The sequence below is a fragment of the Medicago sativa genome, chromosome 4, assembly GCF_051527215.1.
Source record: "Medicago sativa cultivar Bolivia chromosome 4, Bolivia_mono, whole genome shotgun sequence".
Taxonomy (NCBI): Eukaryota; Viridiplantae; Streptophyta; class Magnoliopsida; order Fabales; family Fabaceae; genus Medicago; species Medicago sativa.
In genome coordinates, this window is record NC_140752.1 from 61,427,682 (window position 1) to 61,446,059 (window position 18,378).

The 18,378-nt window shown below is 35.5% G+C and overlaps 2 protein-coding genes across 2 annotated transcripts; both read right to left on the reverse strand.

The window, feature by feature from the left end:
• Positions 1-514: 514 nt before the first annotated feature.
• Positions 515-7,381, reverse strand: LOC146930424 (zinc finger (CCCH-type) family protein). The gene is made up of 14 exons (XM_085701975.1): positions 6,785-7,381; positions 5,827-5,919; positions 5,450-5,710; positions 5,291-5,363; positions 4,932-5,064; positions 4,704-4,857; positions 4,497-4,577; positions 3,742-3,864; positions 3,208-3,375; positions 2,990-3,124; positions 2,673-2,768; positions 2,188-2,472; positions 1,196-1,239; positions 515-1,115 (listed from the first exon to the last, which is right to left on the reverse strand). The coding sequence occupies exons 1-14, from the start codon at positions 7,316-7,318 to the stop codon at positions 869-871; spliced, it is 2,427 nt and encodes an 808-aa protein (XP_085558101.1). The 5' UTR covers positions 7,319-7,381; the 3' UTR covers positions 515-868.
• A 9,531-nt stretch (positions 7,382-16,912) lies between these two features.
• LOC146930425 (uncharacterized) lies at positions 16,913-18,378 on the reverse strand. Its single transcript, XM_085707557.1, has 2 exons — positions 17,038-18,378; positions 16,913-16,921 (listed from the first exon to the last, which is right to left on the reverse strand). Exons 1-2 carry the CDS (start codon positions 18,376-18,378, stop codon positions 16,913-16,915), a joined length of 1,350 nt encoding a protein of 449 aa, XP_085563683.1.

Genomic DNA, 18,378 nt, shown 5'->3' on the forward strand with positions numbered 1-18,378 from the left:
CTTCACTAATTATGAAATAACAAACAAATCTTCCAAAAACGAGAAAAATTTACTTCAAGCATACACAAAGGCAGAGCCTATGAAGTGGTACTGTAAATTTAATTTAGTAGCATAAACTGAAGTTTTGCATCACAAGTGTGGTACATTAGAATTTGTACTCCTTTTCTGTTTGTACTTTGTAGCAAACAAATTACGAATTTTTGTACTTCATTTCTGTTTGTACCTAAATAGCACTATATTCTGTATTTGTGGAGCAAAATAATTGAATGCACAAAAAGCATTTCCACCACTTTCTAAATTAATAAATGTCTAGAAAGGAACAGTTAGAAAAATTCTTTAAAAACTCCAAAAAGAAAACGGAATTTATTCAGTGTTCTTGTCTTATTAGAATAGGTTCTGGAAAAAAAAAAATGGAAAAAGAATATATATCATGGGTATGCTTTTATTTTCAGAAAAGCATTGGCACCTAATTGTGTCTACAAAGAACAATAGAGATCTTTCCTAAAATAATAAATAAACAAATAAACGATAGAGATCTTGAAATATTAACTGCTTGCTTCAAGACAATACAATGATTGTTTGCTATCAGGTATCATGATTAAATTAGAAATTAAACGTTGTGGTTAGCTATAACCCCGAATGCATTTCAATGCAGTAATCAAGCTTCATGATAAATACAGCAAAAGGAAATCATACTGCGGCTGAATATCGAAGGTCTTACTAGAGCATAATTTAAAGAGCACGCGATCAAAGTACATACGAACTAACTAACATTCGCCACAGCTTGTAATACAGCCAAAATTTTGTTGGACAATTGGATTTGAGAGCCTAGCAAATAAAATAGACTTCAACCCAAACTCTGGTTCACCTACCTCTCAAGGAGCATAACCAATTCACAATGTGGTGTATGTGGAAAAAGATCAACAGCCATGGTTTTTACGGGTTTGAAGGCCTCGGAAATGGGCATAGACTTCGCCCTATGCCGAGCTAGACCAGCACTACTCATCCTTCTCCATCCTCTGTTGTCTTTATTTCCTCTCTCCATTTCTGTGGGTGATGGCGTACAAAGCTCAATAGCATTTGCTACCAAACTTTCAGGATTACATGATATATAACTGCATTTAAAGGTATGCAATTAGATTAACTAGAAAAATGAAAATAACATAAATAAGAGTATATCAGAACAAGAACTAACACGAGTCTCCGCAGGCGCATATGAGTTCTTAAAGCTTTTATCACCTGTAATCCCACAATTCAAAAGTCAGAAGTTCAGCTTTTGAGAGAAAGCCTAACATATTCAAAAAATTATAATTTAAATAGATCTGCCCAACAGTAATTTTTTATTTTCAAGCTAAAATTAGAATGAAAAGACGTCACATGCTCCCCAAGACATACCAGCTATGCTGGCACCCCATGGATATACCCTATCATTTTGCAACACTAAAACTTTTATTCATAAACTAAAATAAGGAAATAACAGGAAACTTGGGGGATCTGCCCTACAATAGAAGACTATAATGTAGCATTCTGCAATCAAATGGAACAAAAGATATATTCCGATAGAAGACATGTAAAACCAATACTGTGTAAAGAAAGTCATTATAAACAATCATTTCTAGGAATTGTGGAACAAGACGCCGTAAAAAACCAGACAGCAAACGACATGAGGAATAACAGGCACAGTAATACAAACCAAATTGATGAAGATATAATGAGTTTGGTTCTCTTCCTTTCCGTAATTCATTGGGAATCCTATTCAAGATAGGTCAAATACAAACTACATTTTGAATGTAACACACAGTATTCACTGCTGCCCTACACACTTGAACTTTAAACAAAAGTATGGACCTGACATTTTTTGTTCTAGGGAGGGAGATTTGGACCAAAAGGGGCAATTAAAGCAGTTTCAGCACAGTCATAGGCAAGGCGAGATTTCAGATTCAACACTCCAATTGAAACTTGATATATGTTGTATTTTTTTCCACTGGAATGACATATGTTGTACTCAAGGGTAAATAAAATGCTCTCTAAAACCTAAGTCTAAGCAGTTTTACAAACGTGGCAGACAACTAGTCAAGAAAAAGAAAAATGCATAAAAACTCTATCATGTTTTGGCAACGTGCTACTAGAGTTATGGTAGTGATCGCTAGCATAAATATAATGACGAAACTATAGTGCCATTCTTACAGTTGGATGAAGTCCAGCACGAGGAGGATCAACAATAGCAACAACATTTTTAAATTGCTGCACGGTTGTATTCCCATTTTCAGGAGTGCTATCCTTTGGAACCTCGTTTTCAATTTCTAAATTGTTATTTTCAGAACAGTGAGACGCGTTTTCACCATGTCCGGGATCTGGGCAGGCACTATCTTCAGGAATGTCACCAACACTTCCACAGATACTAGGAACATCAACTTGCTCCTTGGGCACATCAAGGTATTCCTTTAACAGAGATCCTATAACTTGCTCTGCCTGTTTCCTCATATAACCGAACAGACAAAATTTGCAATGTTAATACAAGGAAACAATTAAAATAGATTGAAAATTTTCCCGTGAGAGAAAAAATTCAGTGTCAATATGTGATGCTGGCTATAAATTCAAGCCTTATTTCTGGACAACAACCATTAAAATATTTCAACCAGTATTTGAAAAATCAAGGCGGCTGGTCTCACCTTTGAACAGACAAATCTACAGTTTTTTATGCCATTATTCTCAGCATTCTTATGAGCATCAGATACAGCAGCGGCATTCATTTCAATTCCTATCACCTGGAAGAGCCCAAAACAAATCTTATTCAAGCAAATCCCAAAAGAAAAAGTAGGAAGTTTTTCGACAATAAGCTCTTAAATAATAGAGCTGATTTTTTTTTCAACCACTACAAAAGTTATGATTACATCATATAATACCACCAAAGGGGCATATTGAACAATAAATTTCCTAAATATCTGCCAGCTAAAAAGAAGAAAGAAACTTAAATGGTGATTATTACCATTCCAACACGATGTGCTAATGTCAGGCCAATTGCTCCGGTCCCACAGCAAATATCGAATAGCAATGTATCAGGACCTAAGCATGCCCAATCTCCAGCAAGTGAGTATAACTTCTCGGCAGCAAGTGTGTTAACCTGCAGCAGTAGCCTAAAAAATTCATATTCCAAGAAAATAAATGCTGTTGAAACCATTGCAAAACAATAATTGCCATTCATACCTGAAAAAATGAGGTTGGGGATATGGAAAACCGTAGATTGCTGATATAATCATGGATTCTCACATCTGCAGCACTAATGTTTACATCCCTCTCAGGATCACCAGCTGTGATGGGAAGTGAATGCAGTGGTGCATCAGATGGTGCTACATTCGATATTCCTTGGTGATCCTACATGTAAGACCAATTTCCACATTGGAAGTCATTCAGAAAATAAAGTTACACCATAACATGCAATCAAAATTGAAAGAAACCATAAAATATGTAACACTTCAGATCTGCCTCAAATTTATAATGGAACCATCAACTAGCTAACACTTCAGCTATTTGATATAGATGGCGATGTTATGGAATTATTTCTCAAAAAAAGAAACTAATCAACTGATGATGGGAGCAAGAAAGAAAGAGTAGCAAACATTGGAACAGTAAAATTACAGCATCGTTCTGATTTATATTACATGGATATGCATGTGTGTGACAATTGATACTTGAGAAACAATCTCTAACAAAAGACACTTGGATTAAACAGGCAGCTACCTGGACAATCAGAGCTGTAAGGGGCAAAGTTGGACAATGAGAGGTAGCTCCTGTAACAAATGCCTGAGCAAGCTTCTTAAATTCAGCATCTACTTGTGCATTATCAAAACTTGCAGTAGAAACCTAAAATCAAGAACAAAGGCAGCAAGTTATGAATGGCATATAAAAGAAAGAAGGGATACACAAATCAGCTCCAAGTAATCTGGGGTCTTGTCTCCCTATTTTAACGATACCAGAAGTTTACATTTATTACATAATACTACCTCCACCCCTAAATATAAGACCGTCTTATGTTTTGTTTCTCCCTTTTTATGAGAACCTCTATGAATTTTAAGTGCATTAATTGTTTCTTTACTAACATACCGCTAATTAATTTACATATTTTTCTGAAATCTTCAATAAATACCATAATTTAAACATTAACTAATTGTCTTTTTCGAAGGATAAACTTATAAAAGCAATATCAATTGTCAACAAATTTTATCACGATTAACTTTCCTAATTCTCGTAATTTACTCAAGAGGGTCCTATATTTTGGGACAGAGGTAGTAATACTAACACAGAATAATCTGGCTTGTCACTTTCCTTCTGAATATTCACAATAAGATAGAGCTTTAATATATTGATGATAAACAATAAACCACAACCCTCTCCCTCACCGACCTTACACACTTAAAGGGTGTTGCAAGCACTATTTTTATGAGATTAAGATAATAATAACCAGCACATTCACTACAAAAGTTAAAAAAAATAACCTGCACAATAAGCATGACCTCTGCAATACCATCAAAAGCTTCAGCATCAACAACATTCCCATTTGACCTCCCTTCTCGAACCTTAAAAAACCAATTAGCTTCAGAAAGGGATAAAAATACATAATGAAATAAAATATAAGCAGACATATCTAAAAATAATAATCAATGTGGCCATAAAATTTTCAACACAGAATCCAGCAAGTATACCGTCAATTGACGCCAAAATCCACAGTTCTTGAATCTGTTCCAAACTGGTAATTCAGTGTGTTGTAGAAATTCTTGAAAGATAGCAGCATATTTGCAAGCAATGGTAGAAATATTTGGGCAGTCCACTGGTTCCTCAACTGCTGTTACACCTTCCCTATTTAAATATTTTAGTATATAATTAAGAATTAATAAGCAAACCACTCTACAAACAGAGAAGGTGCAGAATACCTGAAATTTCCAAGGCTGAAGCCCACTGTTACTTTGCCTTCCATAGAATTTCCAATTGAAAATTCACACTTATTACGATATCCATTTACAATAGGTGATTCAATAATACCCTCTAGATTGCACGGAAGACCACCTGCACAGGTGTGAGAAAGAAGTTGCTAAAGAACTGTATCCATTAAATATCTTACTGTACTTTTTACAGTATACCAGATTACAGAAATGATAACACAGTGAAATCATGAAGAAAAATCTAAATCGGATATTTCAAAACTAGCGCTTCAAGTCTTATACTCCAGAACATTTTAAATTGAAATTATTCTTGAAGATTTTGAACAGACTTCAAAGATACAAAACATTACCTATTTCCCTAGACTTGAGAATCCATTCAGGAACTGAAACACCATTTGGACAAGCTTTACGGGCATTTCTAGGCTGCCAAAACAATTAAATAGTTCAGGCTAAAAAATGTAAATAGGAATATACAAAACTACAAAGAGAAAATATAAACAATGACTAACAAGTTTTTTGAGAATCTGCATGAGAGAGTATTTTTTCTGTTCCAGCTGATCAGCATACGACAAATGAGCCAGAGGAGTCACGACCTCACGTGAGCTTTTTTTCTTCGACTCGGAACCATCAATTACCAAATTATCGTCATTTGTTTCATCACCTAATGTCCCACTTGAAGGAACATTAGAGTTACTTTTCTTCTCAAATGACCGAGGATTAACATCAGCTACCTCTAACGTTTTGTTGCCAATTTGTTTTCCTTGTAAATCCTATTAAGTCCATAATTATCAATCATCAGTTGCAAACTTCGATATTAAGATTAACAAATCAAAAGAGTATATACATGTGGATTATTAGTCATTGTCATAATTCATAATAAAACTACCTTAGATGAACTCTTCATTTGCTCTTCATCTTCAAAAGTAACGAAACCAAGCGACATACCTTTCCTTGTCTTCGCATGCTTAAAAGGTATACCCTAGAGAAAGTGAACAAAAATGTTATGAATTATTGCATATGTAAGCTGCCAATGTAAGATAATGGTTTTTTTCGCCTATCATCTATCTTCTTTCTTCTCTTGTGTGGTGAATGTTGTGTTTATAAGTTGGTTTGATACATTTTTTTTCTTCTTTTTTTGACACAAGTATGTTTGATACTTGAGTCAAACAAAAAGTTGGTATACCCTAGAGAAAGTGAAATCAATGCTCAAGGCAGAATCAATTCTACTTAATAGCAGCAAAATATTATGATATCATTAAAAAAAGACGCCACATCACCAAAGTTGGTTGTAATAAAAAGATTGGAATCACATGGAAAGAGAGCCAGAGAGGCGTGCGAAAGGAAGTGAACACGAGCTATATAATACCAGGATAAAGAACGAGAAAGGTGTGCAAAATTTGATGAAAGTCTCTATTTCCTCCCTTTAACATTCTTCGGAATGATTTCTTCTGTTACGATTGTACTAATATTTATCTTATGTTTCATAAATTGTACTATTACATTGGTTATCATCAGTACTTGTATTTCTCAATCATTTGTTTCTTTACTTTCTACTCATCATTGTTCTAGTGAAAAGTGTTTGAGATTCATTATGTTACTTGTGTTAATCTCTAATCATTAATATAGAGTTCTTTATTCTCTAAATGTGTTCATTTTCATCTCCAAAAAAATCCCAAATCCTAATAGCAAAAAATGTCAAAATCAATTTTGGCTTTATCAAGCATACATCAATCAATTTTGGAGGCAAAATTAATTCTCTACTATAGAATATCAAACATTATAAAATCAATTTTGGATTACCCAAAAGTGAAAGTGGAAAATGTGAAACTCGGAAACATGCTTACTTGTTCATTGAGAAAAGTCCTCAAATTCTCTGAAGTCCATTTCATAGGCAAATGCACTAAACATTTACTAAGCGCGTGATTAGATGCAAAACCTTCTTCTCCGCCACCGTCACCGTCAACTTCATCAACAAGCTCCGTCATCATTACACCATCTTTAACAGCAATTTTATCACCGGTTACAGATTTCAACATCTTCTTCCCTCTCTCAGACGTCGGGTCCCACGTGTTATCCGGACGTATCCGGAGCTCTTCTTCGCTATGCGCGTAACGGCAGGTATCGCCGTGACTGCAGGTGGAATGTTTTCTGAAGTAGGAACAGAGACTCGTCTTCCACATCGGGTGAAGAGAAGGTTCAACATCGGCGTTGCCGTCTCCGTCGTCTCTCTTCCGCTTTTCGGTGGTTACGACGTCGTTGTTTGTATCGTTGATTTGAGGGGATTTTGGAGGCGTTGGATGAGGTTCGGAAGTGGAATCGGGAGCGTTGATTGGTGTTTCTAAGATTTTAGAGGGAGATAGTTCAGAAGTGGCCGCCATTGTTAACTTCACTGTGTGTTTGCTTGCTCTGATTATTGATTGTTCTGCTTTCAGCTGCTAAGTGGTAACGGTGATGGTGAGTGGTAACTGATGCACTTTAGTTTAGCCGCATGTGATTAGCCTATTAAATTTTTTAAAATTGCTAAATAGACCTCTTCATTTGCTCACAAGCTCCTCAAAATGCTAAACTAAAAATATCCCTAGGAGTAGGAGGAGTTAGGATGCTGTAACTTCCGCTCACTCAAGTTTTGGGTTCAGTGGCGGAGCCAGGAATTTGATTGAGTATGAGTAAAGTTTTGACTATAAATTTACATGTGACATAATATATAAATAGTCATAGATCAAAATAAAAGAGGCTCGTCATTTTGTCGATAAATTTTGACTATAAATTTACATGAAACATAATCCATTTTGTATGGAGTCTTCTCTTTTAATGTTTTTTTCACGTTAAAGATAAATTTATTATTGGAAGACTAACAATAAATCAAAAGCCAATATTGTAGAAATATAAGGTGGAGCCTCTTCAATCCATATGCAATCCAGATTATGAATAATATAAGAGAAATGTTAACGAGTGCCCCCGAGGCACTCTTTAAGGACCATAAATAGTAAGTATATTATGAAAATGCATGTAATTAATGCATTGGAAATTGAAATATTTGATTTTTTAAAGAATAATTACTTATTTTAGATAGCTTAAAGAGTGTCCCGGGGGCACTCGTCAACAACACCCATAATATATTTAGCTAAATAACGGTCAGTTTGGTTGGCCTTACACCTAAGATTTAAAAAGTCCAAACTGTAAAAAGAGACATTAAAATTAATACAATCTCTAATAATATATCCGACAAAGGTGAGATATTGTTGATGAACATTCAAAATCAAGATCACATTAGATGTATCTGATTCAACAATAAGATTCGAAAAAGACATTTTTTTTTTTAAAACTCTAAACCTTTTTGCATGTCTAAAGCTTATGATACCTTTGGATATGATAATGAAAAGATTTGCCAACAACTAGAAACAATGACAACATCTTCCTTATTTCCCACCACAACATTAGTATCCCATTTACCTCCTTGTAACAGACCTACTACATCAAAATTAAGCTTATAACAATCAATAAAAAGGGGTGTACAATGAACATCGAACATGGACAAATTTGAATCTCCACTTAGTGTCTCCAACAACACCGTATCAACACTCTTAAAATTAACAATAGATCCTTGTGTCATTCGAATAGTGGCATCCACATCAACATCAATCCTCCTCAAAATATTTTTAATTTCTAGCATACCATATTTGATCAGCTAAGGTCAGTGAATGGACTATAATGCCCTCATTTACATCAATAAAATTTCTTCCCAACCACTCTCAAAATGGTACATACATGGAATCATATTTAAACACCACACCTAAAAATAGCAAATTGTTCATGCTTTGACCATGTCATCTCCTAATGTTAGTGAAGCTTAACCAATGTAAAATTATCATTACATATTTTCATTTATCCACAAGTTTTTAAAAATTTGTATAAAAAATCAAAGTATTGTTTACTTTGTTCCTTTTTAACTATCGTTTGAGTACTGATTGAACGTTTTTTTTTAATCGGTAAAATATTATTAACCAACAAGCCCATGCAAGAAGCATTAATAAGCTCGGGTGGAAAATAATACATACAAGGGGAAATCGGTTGCCACACAAACACCGACTCGAACAAAAACCCCTTAAAAACCACCCCTAAACAAATGAACCAACCCAAAGAGTAATGACGCAGGAATATACATATGAACCCCTTCTCCTTTTTTGAACGTTCTTATTTAACTGTCGCTCTAATAGTTTAAGGGTACAATTTGTCAATTATACATTTTCTAAATTACTATTACTTACTCTTTTTCAATAAAATTAATTAATGTCATCTATTTGAAAAACTCAAGTTTTTTTTAACAGGGTTTTTTTTTATCTGCAAATTTAAACAAATTCTTATTACCTATAATAATAGTTCCAGAAAGAGTTTCTAATAAGATGACTAATTTGTTAAAAATTTCAAGTGCAAAATAAAAGAACAATATTTAAACAATTGTTTGTTATGAGATAAAGATAGAAATTGTAAAAAAACATTAAATTTGATGAAAAGAGAAAATATATGCAACAAAATATAAATTTATTGGTGGATTAAAATGATGGTATAATAAAAAAAAATTTAAAAACCCACTTAATTGATGTTATTATTCTAAAACGACACTTGAAAAAACGGAAAAAAATATTTATTCAAAAAAAAGGAGAAGTAGCTTTTTTGTTCCTTGAATAAAGAAACTTCAAAGGTATAAGTGTGCGAGAGAAAAATATTTTATCCAAAGGAGATGAAATACGATGCTAGTTTTGGCTTACATTGAGAGTAAATTCACACAATTCCAAGAGGATTACAATCAAATTGAAGTAAAAATGTTTGACTATCCATCCACATTGAACTTCTGTTTGATAGCTCCGAATTTATTGTTTTGCCGACTTTTGTATGAATATGTAAATAATTTTACATGTCATAATCAATTTTACATAATTGAAGTTATTTTACATAATCAACTCTACGGAGCCAAATCACGTAAGCACCTGTAAAACACAATATTACTCATGTGATTTCAGAAAATTGAAAACATAACGTTTGATATTAGCATGTTTGCGACAGAAGAAGTAAGGAAAAAAAAAAAAAGAAAGGGAAACAGATGAGAAAGACATTTCTCCAATTTAGTTTAGCACATAAATGTCAAAGAGCTAAATTTGCAGGATATTTGCGCTTGGATCCTCCCATATAGTTTGCAGGATACGCTATCCTGTATTTTAATTGAAGTCATTTTCACCTTTTCTGAAACAAATCATTTATGTTTGCCCTATTTTCTTTCCAATCAAACAAAGAAAAAGTAAAAAAATACACTTCTATCTTTTTAATTTTTTTAGGGTTAATTATGTTTTAGGTCCCTATAAATAGGCGCGTTTCCAACATTAGTCCCTACTTAAATTTTATTAAATTTTTGGTCCCCATTGTTTTTTGCCGTTTGCAAAATTGGTCCTCACCGTGAAATGTTGCTGATTCAGCTAACGGTAAAGTAGACGTGGCTGCCACATCGGATTTTTTTTGTTTGAAGTACAATTATTGTAATACTGGGCCATTGTATTGGGCCTCGACCCGACCCGAGTATGATTATGACCCGGTAAGACCCATAAAAAAACCAGTTACCATCTTCTTCTTCCTCTCTGCCGAAATAAAAATCCCTAAATTCCCAAACTGATTTTTTTTTCAAACACTTCAGATCTGAGGTCGAAATTGGAGAACCATGGAACGACAAGGAAGCATAAATCGCTGAAACAATCGTTCATACTCAAACAGTGTTACATCTTCTTCAACTCGACCCAGGGGACAAAAATGTGGTTGTGGTATTCGACATCTGGTCTTGTGTTTAATTCTGACATCTGGTTTTAATTCTGACATCCGGTAATTGTATGAAGATGAAGGATACTTGCAACATGTTTATCTGGGCTGATGAAGCAGAAGAGATTGATGACACTGATGAGATTGAGGATGTTGATGATGCTGGAGGTAAAGATGTAAGTGCCATTGCTTTAGGAATTGTTGAGGAAGCTAGGAGGAAGAATGTAAAGCTTTACAAGAGGTTTAACCAAGAAAGGCTGAAAGGAAAAGTTACCTTGACACTGCTAATTATGTCATTGATTATCAATCTTGTCCTTGTTATGAGTTAATGTTATAGGATTTTAGGTGTTTGTAATGAAGATAAGGTTCTAGAATTTTAGGCATTGCTGATGTATAAAATCTAGAATTTTAGACATTGCTGTATAAAATGATGTATCAGTGGTTTATTAGTAAGAAGTAATGTTATGGTATGAAAATCTTGTAATATTGGTGAGAACAGTAATGTTATGGTATAAAATCCCGAAAATTGCTGTTGACACATTAGAGAAGGCTGGGACACACATGTAAAATACGTTTTTGCCCCCTCGGCAGTTAACTGCCGAGGAATTAAAAATCCGGCTGCAGTTAACTGCCGAGGATTTCCTCGGTAGTTAACTGCCGAAGTTTTCTGCTACAAGTCTGGCAGAAGCTCTATCATCTCCATTATTCATCACATCTTCAAAAAATTTTTCTCAAATCTCTCTCACAAATCTCTCTAAAAAACCCAACCAAATCCAACCAAATTTATTCAACAAAATCACAAGTAAGTAATTATAATGCTATTAACTTAAATTTTAGTTGTTATAAATGTTTTTATTTTTTAGTTTTTGAGTATATTTATTTTATTTTAGTTTTTGAGTAGATTTACATAGTATAATTCATTTTTAGAGTAAAATGTTTGTATGATGTTTATGTTATAGTTTAAAGTTTATTGGTTATATTTTAATTTGGTGTTTTAAATTAATTTTTTATTTTAGTTTTTAATTAGATTTACATGTTATAAATCATTTTTAGATTAGATGTTAGTTGATTAATTTTGTTAAAATGTTTGCATGATGATTATGTTATAATTTAAAAATTTTAGGATTATTTTTTTATTTGGTGTTTTATAATTTTTATTTTATTTTAGTAAGACTATATGATTTATTTTAAGAGTAAATATAATTTGAATAATTTTGCTATATTTTACGTTAATTTTTTTTTTTAGACAATTACATTTTAGGGTTATTTTTATGATTTTTAGAGTCTATGTATAATTTGCACATTAAGTGTTTGATGAAATGTTTGAATGAGTTTTTCATTGATTCTTTTAAATTTCTATGTGTGTAGATTTGAAACAATGGCCGGATGGATCGACGTTCATGCAACATTCAACGGCGGAGAACCTCAGAGGTTGAAGGTTCGGTGCCTTGATGTAACGTTAAGAGATCTCAAGGATCAACTGAATGAATTCAACCAAGGAGTCAACCCAAGAGACACAAGAAGGGTGCAAAATGTTCGGTATAAACGTCCAAAGCTCGACGAGGGGAGCGTATCATTCACTTGGGTGGAGTTAAAGAACGACGAAAACGTGACGAGTATGTTTTGGGAGCACACCAAGTTCCAGTGGATCGATATGCGGGTGACGTTGCTGAGATCAACTGAAGATATCATCAACAGTTTGATTCCGCCAGAAGATCGTCATTAGTTAGGGTAAGGTGCATTCCAACTACAACAAATGTCTTACCTCTGAAATGGGGTGATTCAAACTTGCCAAACGGCCAGGACTCAAGCATTTCGCTGGGCATTAATGTTTTTCCTTTGAAAAGATTAAATTTTTGTTAGGCTTGCTTAGATGATGGTATTAAGTGTCAAGGAATGGACCTCATTTCGTTGGCACTTGAATACCATCATATAAATCAAGCCTGACAAAAATTTATTCTTTTCAAAGGAAATCATGAATGCCCAGCAAAATGCTTGAGTCCTGTTGTTTGGCAAGTTTGAATTTACCCCATTTCAGAGGTAAGACAGTTGTTGTAGTTGGAAGGTACATTCCGGAATGTGATGTAATTGTTTTTTTTTAAATACGTCGTTTATGTAATGTAACGAAACCTGTATCGCAATATTTATTCGAACGAATTCATGCTATTGTAATATTTATTCGAATTCACGCTATCGCAATATTTATTGGAATTCACTCTATCGCAATATTTTAAATAACATAAAATAATTTTTAAAGAATTTCTAATAATTTTCTACCACAATTCTATTCTAAACAAAATAAAACACAAAAAAAAAATTTTAAAAAAACAAACTCGGCAGTTAAGTGCCGAGGAAAACCACGGCAGTTTAGTACCGAGGAAAACCTCGGCAGTTTACTACCGCCGGTTTCATCATTTCCTCGGCAGTTAACTGCCGAGTCGTCCTGAACCTAGAAATTGGCAGAACCTGTTGAAGGCAGAATTACATGTGTTTTTACACATTGTAAACACATTGTTTGGATGCCAAAGCTAGTCAAAGAAAATAAATTTGGCTCAATTTAAGTGGCGCAGCTGTGTTTAAATGGCAAAATAAATTTGGCTCAATTTAACAAACACTAATTAAACGAACAAACTAATGAACCAAATCATCAAAATGTCATAAACAAAAAAGAACATAATGTCATCAAAATACATACATAATGTCATGAAAATCCGAAATGTAAACAACAAGTCCTAATCCTACTGCTGGTCCTGGTCCTGCTGGTGCCTCCTCCTCGGTCTCTGGGCTCTCCTCCTGGTAATGATCGGCGCGATCTGCTGCCTAACATCCTGCAAGGCCGCATACAACTGCTGAGGGGTCATGCTCATCACCTCCTGACCCAAAAACTCATCAGCATGGGCAACAGCGCCGCTAACCATGTCATAGGTGTCAGGGGAGCTTCTCGCCTCGTACCGCTCCCACTGCTCTGCAACGATCTGCTCCTCGTTTGGAGGCCTCGGAACATCTCCCGGGAGAAGTGGCAAAATCTGAGGGTGAGACACAACCGTGTACCATCGTACATAGCCCTCTGCCATACGCCATGGCTGCTCTCCTGCCTGCTCACCCCAATCATCCGCCTTAAGCGTGTGAGTGCGGAAGTCCGTGAAGGCCTGCACAATCTCAGTCGGTGTCAGCGCTGGAACATCCGTCGGAGGTCTAGGTACGGACTGGACGTATCCGTACTGCCTCAATACCCTCTCCGGCAGGTGACGGTACACCCTACGATCGCCGCACATGATCCAGCCAGAATAGCAAAATACCTCCTCGAAAGGCTGGAACTCCCTGTGCCCTTCGTACGGCCTCCAGCATACGTCGTCAAACGTAATGCGATCAAGCAATGACCGATACGTGGCCCCCTCTCCATGACCCTTCTGAAGAGTCCACCTCGCCGCAACCGGTAAATTTTCAATGTAGTCCGGGTTTGGATCAACAGTGTAAAACTTAGGGAAGTGCGACAAAAACCATGCCTGCATAAACCATACAAATCACATATAAATAAATTAAAGTTAACTAAAAAAATAAAATTTACAATTAACAAAAAAATATAACAAAATAATAATAGTTAACAAAAAAAATTAAATTTAAATTTAATTTTTACTTACAGTGAGCAGTGTCACGCTTCCCCCAAGCTGCCTGTCTCCGGGCAAACAGGCCTGAGCTAACTCATCGTACAGGTATGCAAGTGCCATCCCTCCCCACGAATAAGCACGCATCCCCGCGTAGCCGTCCGCCATAGTCGTCAAATAAATCAACTGGATGCGCTTGTTGCTTTTATCCCCAAACAACAGGCATCCAACCAAGTATAGAAGGTAGCACTTCACACAATAAGTCCTAACCCTCTCCAACTCCTCCAGCTCCTCTGGATCCTGTGTATCCGCCAAAAGGTTGGCTCTACCAAGGTGCGTCGTATAAAACTCCCTCAGCTTAGGATAACTAATGTATCCACCATACTCAGTATTGCAGATTTTCTCTGCCTGCGACCTCGACGCACCCAAGTGAGTCATCAGTAGTGCCTCTCCCTCATGTCTCAGCATCTTCTTCCGGTGGCCCAACATCCGCCCTTCAATCGGGACATGCATAAGACATGCGACATCATCCAAAGTCACAGTCATCTCCCCCATAGGCATGTGAAAAGTGCTGGTCTCGGAATGCCACCTCTCGCATAGAGTCATCAGCAAAGCGTGAGGCACAGTGGCGTAGCCCAAGTATACCAAATCATGTAAGCCACTCTGCATAAGCGGATCCCAAAACCATCTCTGATTGGGGTTTGGACGTCCGAGACTCAAAATCTTGGGGCCATGATTAATTGGTTTTACAAAACGCTTCTTGCGGCACTGCAAAAATAGAAAAATAGACATAGTTTAAACAATGTAAACATTTAACTAATAAATATTAAACTAGTTTAAAGAAAATCACATATAAATAAAACATATAAATAAAACATATTTAAAGAAAGTCACATATAAATAAAACATATAAATAAAACATATCAATAAAACATATAAATAAAACATATAATCTAAACATATAAATAAAACAATTTAAATCAAGAAAGGAAAAATAAAGAAAATAATTAAACATAAAGAAAGGAATTAAAAAAAACATATATAAAAGTTAACTAAAAGAAAGAACACATAATTGTTTTTACTTACGTCATCCATATAAAAAAACACATATAAAAACACATATAAAAAAACACATATAAAAAACACGTAATTAAACATAAAGAAAGAACATTTAAAAAAAAAAAAATACTTACGTCATCCTTATTAAACCAAAGCGGCAATGCCACATGATTGGCATAAGAGTGAAGCAAAGATATGTCCTGCGGTCCTCCAGGAAAGGGAGCGTCCGTAGGCAACACCTCCGGGGCAGCCGCCATAGCAATGTCATCATCGTCTGGCTCCCCTGGCATATGCGGCTGCTCTGGCTCGTCGTACCCACCATCAGTCACATCATGGTGATCCTGATATTTCAGGTACTCCACCGCCTGGGTCGGGTCAACCACCTGCGACTCTTCAGGCTGTGCCTGAGAAGCCTCAGAAGGCTGAGAACTCCCTGAACCATCCCCCCCCCCCCCCCCCCCCTCCGACCTCTTCCCCTCTTTGGGATATGTGCGTTTCTCCTCTCCTTCTCCTTCCGGTAGCTTTGTGTCTGAGCACGCCTACCACCTATCATCTTAGATGGATCAATGGGCTCCTGATCGGCCATATCTACACAAATTTTTAATAAATTAACATCATTTTCCATAACATAATCAAACACATTAAACACACTAGTCATAACTTAATCATTAACATTAACAACAATCAACATCATTTCCATAACCTAAAATCATTCATACAATCATCATTACAATAAAATCAATAACCTAAACTAATCATTTCTATACACTTACAATAAAATCATTCATACAATCATCATTATGTCCATCATTTCCATCATAATTTAATCATTTCTATACACTTAATCATTCACATCATAACCTAAATACACTAAAAAATCAATATACACTTAATCAAACTATAATTAACATCACTTCTATCATTTCCATAACCTAAACTAACTAAATAATCAAAATAATTTTCATTGAGGCATTTGATCAAACACTTTGTGTGCAAAGTATAAAACATATTCAAATTGTGTTCATTTGCCACCATTCAAAGCCACATTACCATTTAAACAGCATAGGCAACATCTACATTCATTTATCAATTCAAAAACTACACATGCAATCATCAAATTGTCTATTTTAATCATCAACTAATCATTAACCTAACCACATGCAAACTACTCTAATTTTTTAAAAAAATAAACCTAACAAACTAACATTAACATTGCAATGATTAAGGGTACTTACTTGTGATAATGTGGTGATGATTTGCTTGCAATTCGTGAAAATGTGATTTTGGAGAGAATTTGTTAGTGTTTGAAGAAAAACAATGAAACTGGAACTGCTTCTGTTCGTGATGTTTATGTTCAGAAAACTTCGGCAGTTAACTACCGAGGAAATCCTCGGCAGTTAACTGCAGCCGGATTTTTAATTCCTCGGCAGTTAACTACCGAGGGGGCAAAAACGTATTTTACATGTGTGTCCCAGCCTTCTCTAATGTGTCAACAGCAATTTTCTAAAATCCCTGTCATATCCAGATAACATAATAGTAAAAAAATGTTCACAATTATTAATACATAACAACTCATATTTTAATTGAAAATGTGCATCACAATTGTGTACATTAAAAATTAAAAATACCTTATGTTGGTCAGAAATGAAGGTCCACCTAGAATCACCAATGTCTTCTAAAAGCAAGGTCAAAAACCAGTTCCATGTCTCCTTTGTTTCACTTTCTACAACTGCAAAAGTCACTGGTAGATACTGGTCATTGGGATCTCTTCCTACTGCAATCAACAACTGGCCACCATACTTGTTTTTTAAGTGACAACCATCAACCCCTATGAAAGGCTTGCAACTGGTCTTTAAAGCTCTCTTGCAACCATCAAAGCATACATAAAACCTACCAAATCTGGGTAACAAAGTTGGTACTGGTCTTTCCAAATGCAACTTACAAGTATTCCCGTTGCATGCTCTTTGTAACTCAGCACTATAAGACCATATCATTGAATATTGTTTCTCAATATCACCATCCACTATTTTTCTTGCCATCTTCCTAGCCTTGAATGCCCTTGAAGGAGTTATGCCAGTAGAAAACCTTGTTCTAATCTCACCTACAACTTGATTTATGTTGAAAGTCTCTGAGTTTTTCATCTTTTCCACCAAGACCTTAGTAACCCATCCAGAAGTTGCACTTTTGTTCTCAAACACCCTCCCACATGTATGCTTTTGCACTAGAGTCTTCACCCTGAAGGTATGTGTTCTCACAACCCTACTCACAAACACCAAGTAGTTGCATGTATCAAAGCTCTTGCATATAACCCTACATCTGTTTTTGTCATTTTTCTTGAACTTAATATCTCTCCCATTCAGAACATTAAGCTCAAGAATAGCTTCTTTAAACTGCTTGAGAGAACAGAACTCCATACCAACAGTGAACTTAAAATCCTTGTTCAAGTCTTCTTCATTAAACCTTGGATATATAGGCTTTACACCTTCAACATTGTCTGCATCAGAAGCACTATCTAAGTCATCAGTTACATAACCATCTTCAAGTCCACCATTGTCATCATGTTGGTCGGCATTAAGTCCTTGTGCCTGATGTACATCATTCTCCACCACACCAGCACCAACTACTAACTCTTCCTCTAGAAATCCATCATCTTCAGCAAACATCCTTTCCTCTTCACTATCATCAAAGTGTACCTCATCAGCAATATAGTCACTATCTGAATTCTCATTTTCTGAAACATCTTCACCCTCAGCAGCAATCCCTTTCCCTTTGTAGTCAGATTTGCTTGCACCAGCACCATAGAGTTCAACACCCTCCACACACCTTGGAGACTCCTCATTACCTGAATCAGATGAGCTATTGTAGTCCACATATATGTCAACATCTTCTTGGTTTTCAAGAGCAAAGTTAGTCAGCTCCGATGCATGAACATCAAGTGTTAGTTTCTTCAGACACTTATCCAATGTCAT